Source organism: Phyllobates terribilis, unplaced genomic scaffold, assembly GCF_046119375.1.
Source record: "Phyllobates terribilis strain yellow unplaced genomic scaffold, ASM4611937v1 Scaffold_9__5_contigs__length_417890890, whole genome shotgun sequence".
Lineage (NCBI taxonomy): Eukaryota > Metazoa > Chordata > Amphibia > Anura > Dendrobatidae > Phyllobates > Phyllobates terribilis.
The window spans coordinates 22,104,402-22,116,742 of record NW_027362769.1 but is presented as its reverse complement, the minus strand read 5'-3'; the positions used below and the strand labels follow the sequence as shown (position 1 = coordinate 22,116,742).

Sequence of the window (12,341 nt, the reverse complement as noted above, 5' to 3'; positions counted from 1 at the left end):
CACATCAGGGGCTCCCCAAACGCAACATTGAGTCCGCTAATTATTTAAGCAAATTTTACATTCAAAAAGTCAAATGGCACTCCTTCCCTTCCGAGCCCTGCCGTGTGCCCAAACAGTGGTTTTCCCCCACATATAAGGTATTATCGTGCTCAGGAGGAATTGCACAACACATTTTTGGGTCAATTTTATCCTGATACCCTTGCAAAAATAAAAAAATTGGGGTCTAAAGTAACATTTTTGTGAAAAAAGTAAAATGTTAATTTTTTCTTCCACATTCCAAAAATTCCTGTGAAGCACCTGAGGGGTTAATAAACTTATTGAATGTGGTTTTGATCACCTTTAGGGGTGCAGTTAATGACACTTGGAATTTGACACTTGGAAAATATTTTTCCAGATTCAGAGTACCATCTTACTGTACATTTCTCCTACAAGCTCTAAAGTGCTTTCTAACTGAACATTTCCAGGAAAAATTGTTTACGACAAAGATTGTTTTAAACAGTACAAAATCTTTAATCAATGTCTTCATTAATCAAGGTCATTATTTCATCTGTGTCATCAATATCTGCAGAGGTACGGTAACTCTTTGAGCACAACCCACTTTTTTGTACTGGAACTCATAATTTTTTTTAAAGAGGGGTTTGTGGGTAATGTTTTCTCTTCTTCTTTTCCATTCATACACCTTCTTCTGCCAGTAGTCTATAATATCTCAAGAAAATCTTGATGCCTTTGAGCCAGTAGCAGTATCCTCCAATAAAGTCTAATTCTTGTTCATTTGCTTAACAAGGGTTTTTAATTGCTCTTGTGCGCCATATGTGGACAAATTCATTTGTAAGGTGTAAGGTTTTTATTTCAGCACAAATTAAAGTATGGTACAGTGGTTCTAAATATAAAAAACAAATATAAGTGATACATTTCCTTTACAAATGTTAGATGTGCTCTCCTGCTCTGAATTCACAGTACAAATACTGTCCCAAAGGTCACAAATGACTAGCTTCAGAATAAAACAGAAAAACTTGGAAAAGAAAAGCATAGCAGATTGAAATAGAGCTGTGGATTTTCAATCACAATGGTCAGTGTCCTCCTGAAATCAATAAGATTGTAAGAAGTGTTGAGTTCTATCAATTTATACAAACTAGTGATGATCGAGCGTGCTCTGTTAACCCTTTCACAGAGCGCGTTCGTGTGCTGCCCGAGTATTTTTGGCGTGCTCGACAACTTTGTTCAAGCCACCGCGGCTGCATGTGTCGGGGCTGTTAGGCAATCCCTGCATGTGTCGCAGCTGTCTAACAAACAGGCAATCCCTGCATGTGTCGCAGCTGTCTAACAGCCACGACACATGCAGCCACGGCGGCTCGTACATAGTTGTCGAGCACGTCGAAAATACTCGGGCAGCACCCGAGCGTGCTCGGTGAAAGGGTTAACCAAGCACGCTCGATCATCACTAATATAAACACATTTCATAACAAATAATCACAAAATGCTACCTAGCAAATGCAATTGTTTACCATCAAGCTATAATTGTTTAGATCTACCAGATCGCAACAAAAATACAGATGTTTAGACCATGGGAATATTCTCTAAAATGATGTTCATGTAAATAGACAATAAGTCAAAATTTTACATATTAAATATTTTTTCTACAGTTGTCAGTCGGGAAGATGGCGGCTATCAAAATTGCAGAAACTCATGGTGCTCAGTATAAATATGGATCTGCATCACAAATACTGTGTAAGTCTATAACACAAATAAATGTTCGCATTTTCATGTTGTTCATTAGGTACAAAGACCCTGAATTACCAATGTATTTTCGCCATAAATTTTACACAAAACACTTTGATAAGTTGCAAAATTTGAGGTTGCACAAAAATAGTGACTTTTGACATTTTCACGCTATTTCCACACTGGGGCCACCACACCCCAGCTCTGCCAAAGTGGGCTGGGGCAGGGGCAAAATGGGAGTGTGATGCCACAGCTTATCTAATTCCTTACACCAGAAATATGGTGAAATCTTCAATCCCTGAGTGGAGTAAGATTCATTGCAAGACGCACGTAGCCGCATGCCACTTTTCAGATGTGCCTGATTTATTAAGAGGTATGCGAGACCTTGATTTTTAGCAATATACTCCAATACTGTGGTATTGCAGTATGTAGAACAGATGATCACATGTTCAAGTACTTAGTGAACTAAAATGAAAGTAAAAAAAAAATGTTTTGAAAAATATATATAAAAAATAATAATTATAATCATCCTTTTCCCCTTTTAAAAATAGAAAAATTGAAAAATAAACATATTTGGTATCTCCGCAATCATAAAAGTGTGATGTAACAAAATATAAAACGAAATAAACTGTACTATAAAGAGCGTAAAGTGAAGAAAATCTAAACTCTAGAATTGTGTGTATTCAGTTGCTGTGTCTCCAATAAAAAATGCAAAGAGAAGCTATCAAAATGTTGTATGTACAATAAATTGTAATCAATAAAATTGTCAACTCTCAACACAAAAATTAAGCTTGATTGTTACTAGTCTAAGAAAATGGTGACAGGCCAGTTTTTGTTTTTTTTACAAATTTCTGGAATTTCTTTAATACTTAAATAAAAAATAAACTTTCCAAGTTTGGTATTTGTATAATAATATAGCCCTGAGGAATGATGTTTCCAGTTCATTTTTACTGCACAGTAAATTGTAATTTTTTTTCACTATTTTAACGCATTTGGAGCTTATTTTACAGTAAAATTTATGATAAAATAAATTATATCAATCAAAACTTTAACTCTTTCCACAAAAAACAAGCCATCATATGACTATATAGACAGAAAACTAAAAAATGTATCGCTCTTTGAAGAGAAAGTGAAAATATTAACTTGCAAAAAGGTCTTGATGGGAATAAACCATTGATGTCCATCTGAAGAAGTATTGTCTTGGGCCACACATCGAATTCACAAATACTATATAGCGTCCCTGCACGGTATCCCCTTTCCCCTCCAGGCAGGGACACTGGCTTACTCATCACCCCCAGCCCTCCGAAGTGGAAGCGGTCCCGTTGTGCTTTCTGTCTTCCTCAAATGCCCGCCGCACTGTCTCTCGGCTGCGCACCTAGTGTGCACGTGCACGTGCTTCCCTGCTCTTAAAGGGGCAGCGTACCCATGTAGTAAATGCCTCCAGCTAACAGCTGAGAGGCATTTACCTAATGTGAACACCTGCAAGATGTCTCCTAGCCAATAACTGGGAATCATCTTGTAAAATAGGCACCCACCCAATAGGAAGGTGCCTGAGCAACCCCTATAGTTACTTTTAGGTGGTTTGGTGTGTGCAACTGTCTGTTACCGGGTCCCCTGTCCCTAGTTAGTTAAATCTATTCCCATATCCAGTGTTCCATAGTCTATTATAGTGTTTCCCTATCCTGTACTGTCCCTGTAGTCATATCTAGGTTATACGTTACCCTGAAACAGCGTCTGCTGTATCGGTACCCTGTGGCCACATTGGCGGTACATGAGCTGTTTCACAAGTGGCCATCCTAACTGCACAGTCTGAACCTGTCCCAGTGGCCATCTTGTCTGCAAAGTCTGAACCTGTCCCAGTGGCTGTCCTATCTGCACAGTCTGTTCCTGCCTCAAGTTGCCGTCCTGCCCTGTCCAGGAATCTGAATTAATGTCGTTGACCCTTGTGGTCAGCTGCTACAGTCGGACGCTGCCCTGGAGTGGCACCTGACAGCTACCAGCCACAGCTACAAGCCTGACCTCACCACTAGAGGCTCCAGTAAACACCAAGGTAACTGCTTAGTTACGCCCCTACGGATTATGTTTGGTCCTTGCCACAGTGGGTCCACAAACCAAATGCACCACCTGCGAGCGTAACAAACTAAAGCTGATGAGCAAGAGAATATAAAAAGTCTATGCATAATTTTCATGATTTCTGACACCACAGATGCGTAAAAATTCCTTTTGTAATAATCCTAATTATGCAGTGGTCTGTTCAGAGAGTTTTCAAATTGTTGAGTAAGTCCCAAAATTGTAAACACTAATGTAGAAAATGTAGAATAAAATTCTACAATGGGTCTGGTATGTACTTCGAAAAGGAAACATTGGGACTGTGCTGTATACATCACATATGATACACTGAGACTGTTGTATACATTACAAAAGGGAAACTGAGACTTCTGTATATACATTACATAAGAGACACTGAGACTGCTGTTTGCCTCACATAGAATACACAGAGACTGTTTTATAATCTATACATGACATAGGAGACACTGAGACTGCTGTATACATCATATAGGAGACACTGAGACCCTCACATATATACTTTACTAGGGTATACTGAGACTCTGCTCTATACATCACATAGGATACACTGAGACTGTCGTGTATAGAGTACAGACCAAAAGTTTGGACACACCTTCTCATTTAAAGATTTTTCTGTATTTTCATGACTATGAAAATTGTACATTCACACTGAAGGCATCAAAACTATGAATTAACACATGTGGAATTATATACTTAACAAAAAAGTGTGAAAAAACTGAAAATATGTCTTATATTCTAGGTTCTTCAAAGTAGCCACCTTTTGCTTTGATGACTGCTTTGCACACTCTTGGCGAGCTTCAAGAGGTAGTCACCGAAAATGGTCTTCCAACAATCTTGAAGGAGTTCCCAGAGATGCTTAGCACTTGTTGGCCCTTTCGCCTTCACTCTGCGGTCCAGCTCACCCTAAACCATCTCGATTGGGTTCAGGTCTGGTGACTGTAGAGGCCAGGTCATCTGGTGTAGCACCCCATCACTCTCCTTCTTGGTCAAATAGCCCTTACACAGCCTGGAGGTGTGTTTGGGGTCATTGTCCTGTTGAAAGATAAACGATGGTCCAACTAAACGCAAACCGGATGGAATAGCATGCCGCTGCAAGATGCTGTGGTAGCCATGCTGGTTCAGTATGCCTTCAATTTTGACTAAATCCCCAACAGTGTCAACAGCAAAGCTGCCCCACACCATCACACCTCCTCCTCCATGCTTCATGGTGGGAACCAGGCCTGTAGAGTCCATCCGTTCACCTTTTCTGCGTCGCACAAAAACACGGTGGTTGGAACCAAAGATCTCAAATTTGGATTCATTAGACCAAAGCACAGATTTACACTGGTCTAATGTCCATTCCTTGTGTTCTTTAGCCCAAACAAGTCTCTTCTGCTTGTTGCCTGTCCTTAGCAGTGGTTTCTTAGCAGCTATTTTACCATGAAGGCCTGCTGCACAAAGTCTCCTCTTAACAGTTGTTTAAGAGATGTGTCTGCTGCTAGAACTCTGTGTGGCATTGACCTGGTCTCTAATCTGAGCTGCTGTTAACCTGCGATTTCTGAGGCTGGTGACTCGGATAAACTTATCCTCAGAAGCAGAGGTGACTCTTGGTCTTCCTTTCCTGGGGCGGTCCTCATGTGAGCCAGTTTCTTTGTAGCGCTTGATGGTTTTTGCAACCGTAATTGGGGACACTTTCAAAGTTTTCCCAATTTTTCGCACTGACTGACCTTCATTTCTTAAAGTAATGATGGCCACTCGTTTTTCTTTACTTAGCTGCTTTTTTCTTGCCATAATACAAATTCTAACAGTCTGTTCAGTAGGACTATCAGCTGTGCGTCCACCAGACTTCTGCACAACACAACTGATGGTCCCAACCCCATTTATAAGGCAAGAAATCCCACTTATTAAACCTGACAGGGCACACCTGTGAAGTGAAAACCATTTCCAGTGACAGCCTCTTGAAACTCATCAAGAGAATGCCAAGAGTGTGCAAAGCAATCATCAAAGCAAAAGGTGGCTACTTTGAAGACCCTAGAATATAATACATATTTTCAGTTGGTTCACACTTTTTTGTTAAGTATATAATTCCACATGTGTTAATTCATAGTTTTGATGTCTTCAGTTTGAATGTACAATTTTCATAGTCATGAAAATACAGAAAAATCTTTATATATTCAAATATTTTTTTATTAAATTTTCAAGTTGAATGAAAAAAAATATATATATATAGATTTCATGCAAACAGTACATATATAGTGAAATAGAGGTACACAAGTAAACAAGGAAAATCTTTAAATGAGGTGTGTCCAAACTTTTGGTCTGTACTGTACATCACATAGGAGACACTGAGACTGCAGTATACATTATATAAGAGGCACTGAGACCCTATTGAATATACATCACATAGGATAATCTGATACTGCTGTACATATGTTACATAGGAGGCACTGAGACTGCTGTATAGATTAAATAAGATATAATTGGACTCTGTTGTATACATAACAAAGGATACATTGAGACTGCTGTTTACATAACGTATGAGACTGCTGTATATACATCTGATAAAAGACACTAAGACCCTGTTGTGCATACATCACACAGGACACACTGAGACTGCTGTTTATACATCACATAGGATTCACCAATACTGTTGTATAAACATCACGTAGAAGACACTGAGATTGCTATATATACACATCAGAGAGATGACACTGAGAATGCCGTATATACATCACATAGGAGATATGAGACTCCTGTATATATGACAAAGGAGACATGTTGTATAAATAATAGGATACACTGAGACTGCTCAATATACATGTATATAGACACATCAGTCTTAGTGTTTGATATGATGTATTCAGCAGTCGCAATATCTCCTATGTGACGTATAAAAAGCAGAGACACCAAGACTGCCATGTGTATTTGTATGTATGAGACTGCTGTACACACATCACATAGGAGATACTAAGACTGCAGTATACACCATAGGAAAAACTGAGACTGATGTATATAAATATGCATGTACAACAGTCTCAGTGTATCCTATTATCTATACAGCAGTCTCAGTATCTCTTATGTGATGTAAGAAAATATATATGTATATCACATATGAGACACTGAGATTGCTATATATATATCACATAGGGGACACTGACACTGCTTTACATACATCACTTAGGATACCTTGAGATTGCTGTCTATATCACATAGGAGACACTGAAACTACTGTACGCATCACATAGGATTTATTGTGAATGTTGTATGTACATCACAAAGGATACACTGAGACTGCAGTATACAGCATAGGAAAAACTGATGAATATATATACCGGTGTGTATATATACATATATATATATATATATATATATATATATATATATATATATATATACAGTATATACAAATACACTGCTCAAAAAAATAAAGGGAACACTCAAATAACACATCCTAGATCTGAATGAATGAAATATTCTCATTGAATACTTTGTTCTGTACAAAGTTGAATGTGCTGACAACAAAATCACACAAAAATCATCAATGGAAATCAAATTTATTAACCAATGGAGGCCTGGATTTGGAGTCACCCCCAAAATTAAAGTGGAAAAACACACTACAGGCTGATCCAACTTTGATGTAATGTCCTTAACACAAGTCAAAATGAGGCTCAGTATTATGTGTGGCCTCGACGTGCCTGTATGACCTCTCTACAATGCCTGGGCATGCTCCTGATGAGATTGCGGATGGTCTCCTGTGGGATGTCCTCCCAGACCTGGACTAAAGCATCCGCCAACTCCTGGACAGTCTGTGGCGCAACGTGACGTTGGTGGATGGAGCGAGACATGATGTCCCAGATCTGCTCAATCGGATACAGGTCTGGGGAACGGGCGGGCCAGTACATAGCTTCAATGCCTTCATCTTGCAGGAACTGCTGACACACTCCAGCCACATGAGGTCTGGCATTGTCCTGCATTAGGAGGAACCCAGGGCCAACCGCACCAGCATATGGTCTCACAAGGGGTCTGAGGATCTCATCTCGGTACCTAATGGCAGTCAGGCTACCTCTGGCAAGCACATGGAGGTCTGTGTGGCCCTCCAAAGAAATGCCACCCCACACCATTACTGACACACTGCCAAACCGGTCAGGCTGAAGAATGTTGCAGGCAGCAGATCACTCTCCACGGGGTCTCCAGACTCTGTCATGTCTGTCACATGTGCTCAGTGTGAACCTGCTTTAATCTGTGAAGAGCACAGGGCGCCAGTGGCGTCTTTGCCAATCCTGTTGTTCTGTGGTTAATGCCAAGCGTCCTGCACGGTGTTGGGCTGTGAGCACAACCCCCATCTGTGGACGTCGGGCCCTCATGCCACCCTCATGAAGTCGGTTTCTAACCATTTGTGCAGACACATGCACTGTTATATTTCACACAGGAGACACCGAGACTGCTGTTACATCATAGCAAACAGTGTATGTGTATACACCAATCTCAGTCTATCCTATGATGTATACAGCACTCTCAATGTCTCTCTGCAATGAAAGAGGATGTATATACATCACATAGTAGACACTGAGACTGCTGTATATACATCGCATGTAATACAATGAGAATGCTGTATGCAATAAAACTGCTGTAAAGAATACAGAATAAACACTGAGTCTGCTGTATATACTGCATACATCCCATAGGAGACACTGAGACTGTTGTATGTATATATGTACATACACCAGGCTCAGTGTACCCTATGATGCATACAGCAGTCTTATGTCTCATATGTCATGTATATATACTGCTCAAAAGAATAAAGGGAACATTTAAACAACATAATATAACTCCAAGTAAATCAAACTTCTGTGAAATAAAACTGTCCACTTAGGAAGCTACACTGATTGACAATCAATTTCACATGCTGTTGTGCAAATGGAATAGACAATAGATGGAAATTATTGGCAATTATCAAGACACCCTCAATAAAGGAGTGGTTCTGCAGATGGGGACCACAGACCACTTCTCACTACCTATGCTTTCTGGCTGATGTTTTGGTCACTTTTGAATGTTGGTTGTGCTTTCACACTCGTAGTAGCATGAGACGGACTCTACAACCCACAGAATTTGCTCAGGTAGTGCAGCTCATCCAGGATGGCACATCAATGCGAGCTGTGGCAAGAAGGTTTGCTGTGTCTGTCAGCGTAGTGTCCAGAGGCTGGAGGCACTAGCAGGAGACAGGCCAGTACACCAGGAGACATGGAGGGGGCCGTAGGAGTGCAACAGTAGAGCAGCAGGACCGCTATCTCCGCCTTTGTGCAAGGAGGAACAGGAGGAGCACTGCCAGAGCCCTGCAAAATGACTTCCAGCAGGCCACAAATGTGCATGTGTCTGCACAAACAGTTAGAAACCGACTCCATGGGGGTGGTATGAGGGCCCGACGTCCACAGATGGGGGTTGTGCTCACAGCCCAACACCGTGCAGGACGCTTGGCATTTGTCACAGAACACTAGGATTGGCAAAGTCGCCACTGGCGCCCTGTGCTCTTCACAGATGAAAGCAGGTTCACACTGAGCACATGTGACAGATGTGACAGAGTCTGGAGACGCCGTGGAGAGTGATCTGCTGCCTGCAACATCCTTCAGCATGACCGGTTAGGCAGTGGCTCAGTAATGGGGTTGGGTGGCATTTCTTTGGAGATCCACACAGCCCTCCATGTGCTCGCCAGAGGTAGCCTGACTGCCATTAGGTACTGAGATGAGATCCTCAGACCCCTTGTGAGACCATATGCTGGTGCGGTTGGCCCTGGGTTCCTCCTAATGCAGGACAATGCCAGACCTCATGTGGCTGGAGTGTGTCAGCAGTTCCTGCAAGATGAAGGCATTGAAGTTATGGACTGGCCCGCCCGTTCCCCAGACCTGAATCCGATTGAGCAGATCTGGGACATCATGTCTCGCTCCATCCACCAACGTCACGTTGCACCACAGACTGTCCAAGAGCTGGCGGATGCTTTAGTCCAGGTCTGGGAGGAGATCCCACAGGAGACCATCCGCAATCTCATCAGGAGCATGCCCAGGCATTGTAGGGAGGTCATACAGGCACGTGGAGGCCACACACAATAATGAGCCTCATTTTGACTTGTTTTAAGGACATTACATCAAAGTTGGATCAGCTTGTAGTGTGTTTTTCCACTTTAATTTTGGGGGTGACTCCAAATCCAGGCCTCCATTGGTTATTAAATTTGATTTCCATTGATGATTTTTGTGTGATTTTGTTGTCAGCACATTCAACTTTGTGTAGAATAAAGTATTCAGTGAGAATATTTCATTCATTCAGATCTAGGATGTGTTATTTGAGTGTTCCCTTTATTTTTTGAGCAGTGTATATTACATAGGAGACTTGAGATTATTATGCACATAATAGGATACACAGAGACTGAGGTATATAGTCTAACTCAGGCCCAGGAAATGCAAAGGTTCAGAGCTACAGAGCTGGGATGGGGGGGAGTGAGATAGGTGGGTCGGGTGTGCTAACTCTGCATAAAAAGAAAAATAACTGCAGATGCATTCCGTCAATTTGATTTCGGTGAAAAGGAGCCATAATGACATTTCCCGGGCACATGTGTAGTTACGTATGTTTTATTCTCTGCCCGTAGTAGACCCGAACTTTGGAATAAACTTCGGGTCAGGTACCAGAACCCAGACTTCCAAGGGACACTCAAGAGCTTAGAGACTCTATTCTCAGATACAAAAAAAACTAGGTACAAGGCACATGCCATCTTGTGTCATCTTGAGTGCATATTTTGAGCCCATACATGATTTCTGTTACAATATGTGCCAAATGCTTGCTACTACCAATCCAGTTTTATTTGACATTACATAATTTTGTGGTAAAAATCTTTTACATTTTTTTGGACTGCTGTTATTATTGGAAAGAATGGGGTATAATGCTTTCAATTAATCTGTTCACTCATATTATTTTACACAGATAATAACTCTGGTTCATCAAGGGATTGGGCTACAGATCTAGGAATTCCTTTTACATACACATTTGAGCTGCGGGATAATGGAACTTATGGATTTATTCTTCCTGAAGCCCTGATTCAACCGACATGTGAAGAGGCAACAGCTGGGATCTTATCCATTATCAACTATCTGAATGAAAAACATTTTAATAGTGCATCAAGTATATCACCTGGCACTTTGTGGATTAATCTGAGTTTTTCAATAGTCATTGGCGCATACTATTCTTTATATTGATAGTATTTTAAATAGCTAGTACGCTGCCAATAAACATTGCATAGCTGACCTATATGAAGGATAGATCACTATATATGATCATTGAAGGGCCAAGCATCAGAATCCCCCACCAATAAGCTGTTATCTGAACTGGTTGTGGCTGAGTTAGAAATAATGTACAGTACGGAATACTGTAACTCTATATGTTATTTAGTGTCTGCTCGCATGTAATACAGATAACCGTCCTTTCAACTGAATAGGAGATAAAGTGTAGTATTATGTAGCAGCCACTAAACAATGCATTACGTTGTGTGGTTCCATTCCATACATTGTTTATATTTGGGCACCACCAAAGCAGATAACAGTTGATCGTTGGGAATACCAGGTTTTGGATCTCCACCGATCTGATGTTCATACCTTTCCCTTACATAGGTTATCCATATGTTAGTCCCTTACAATCCCTATAATATTTTAGTTCTTTGTCTGCCTACAAAATTCTATAATCTTAATGGTGTCAATTATTATTAAAAAGAAAGGAACAAAAGCTTTTGTCTTTTTTTCTGCTATTTTTTTATTCAAGAATTGGTATATCTTGACTGGGTACAAAGGTAGCCATTGCGCCAGGCCATGGTCTATGAGGGGTCAAAGGCTTCTCTGGCGCATAACATCAGCATCAAAATGGCATGACAGAAAGGAGCCCAAGAGTTTGCATTTTGGCTGAGAAACTTTTTAAGGGGTATTCCCATTTCGAAGATCCTATCCCAATATGTAGTAGGTGTAAAAATAATAATATTATTCCTTCAATTATAAATGTAATATTGTTCTTTTGATAAGCTGTGTCACTTATCTTTTTAAAACAGAAAAAAGGGGAGTGTTCAGGTGAGTAGAAATGAGCAAATGTTTCAATGTTCGGTTTCGCTTACAATGGTCGAATTTGCAACATTCGCCGATTTATTCGTTGAATATTCGCCGAACATTGCCGAACACCATAGGATTCAATGGGGGGCAAAGCAAGCGCACACGCAACACCTTCAAATTTGCCCAAAAGCTGCCAAAACACATCAAATTAGGAGCAGACACCAGGAAAGTGCGATCAATTGACCCAGTGTACAAGTATTATAATTATTATTGTTATTACAGCGACATTTATTCTGTGGCGCTTTACATGTCAAAAGGGTTTCACCCACTGGTACAAGAGGAATGAGGAACGTACCCGCGAGGGTGCACAAACAATCTACAAGGGATGGGTGAGAATACAGTAGGTCAAGGTACAGCTGGTCGTGCAGCGGTATGCTGGAGCAAGGGTTACTGCAGATTGTACCCTTGTCATAAGAA

General features: G+C 40.8%; 1 protein-coding gene across 2 annotated transcripts in view; it reads left to right on the top strand.

Moving 5' to 3' along the window:
- Nucleotides 1-11,550, top strand: part of LOC141161493 (carboxypeptidase O-like) — a 165,115-nt gene extending 153,565 nt beyond the window's left edge. For both annotated transcript variants that reach the window (XM_073646336.1, XM_073646337.1), the window contains exons 10-11: nucleotides 1,644-1,728; nucleotides 10,756-11,550. In XM_073646336.1, coding sequence (XP_073502437.1) covers nucleotides 1,644-1,728; nucleotides 10,756-11,027 — 357 coding nt within the window. In that variant the 3' untranslated portion in view covers nucleotides 11,028-11,550. The remainder of the gene's footprint in view (nucleotides 1-1,643; nucleotides 1,729-10,755) is intronic.
- The last annotated feature ends 791 nt before the right edge of the window (nucleotides 11,551-12,341 follow it).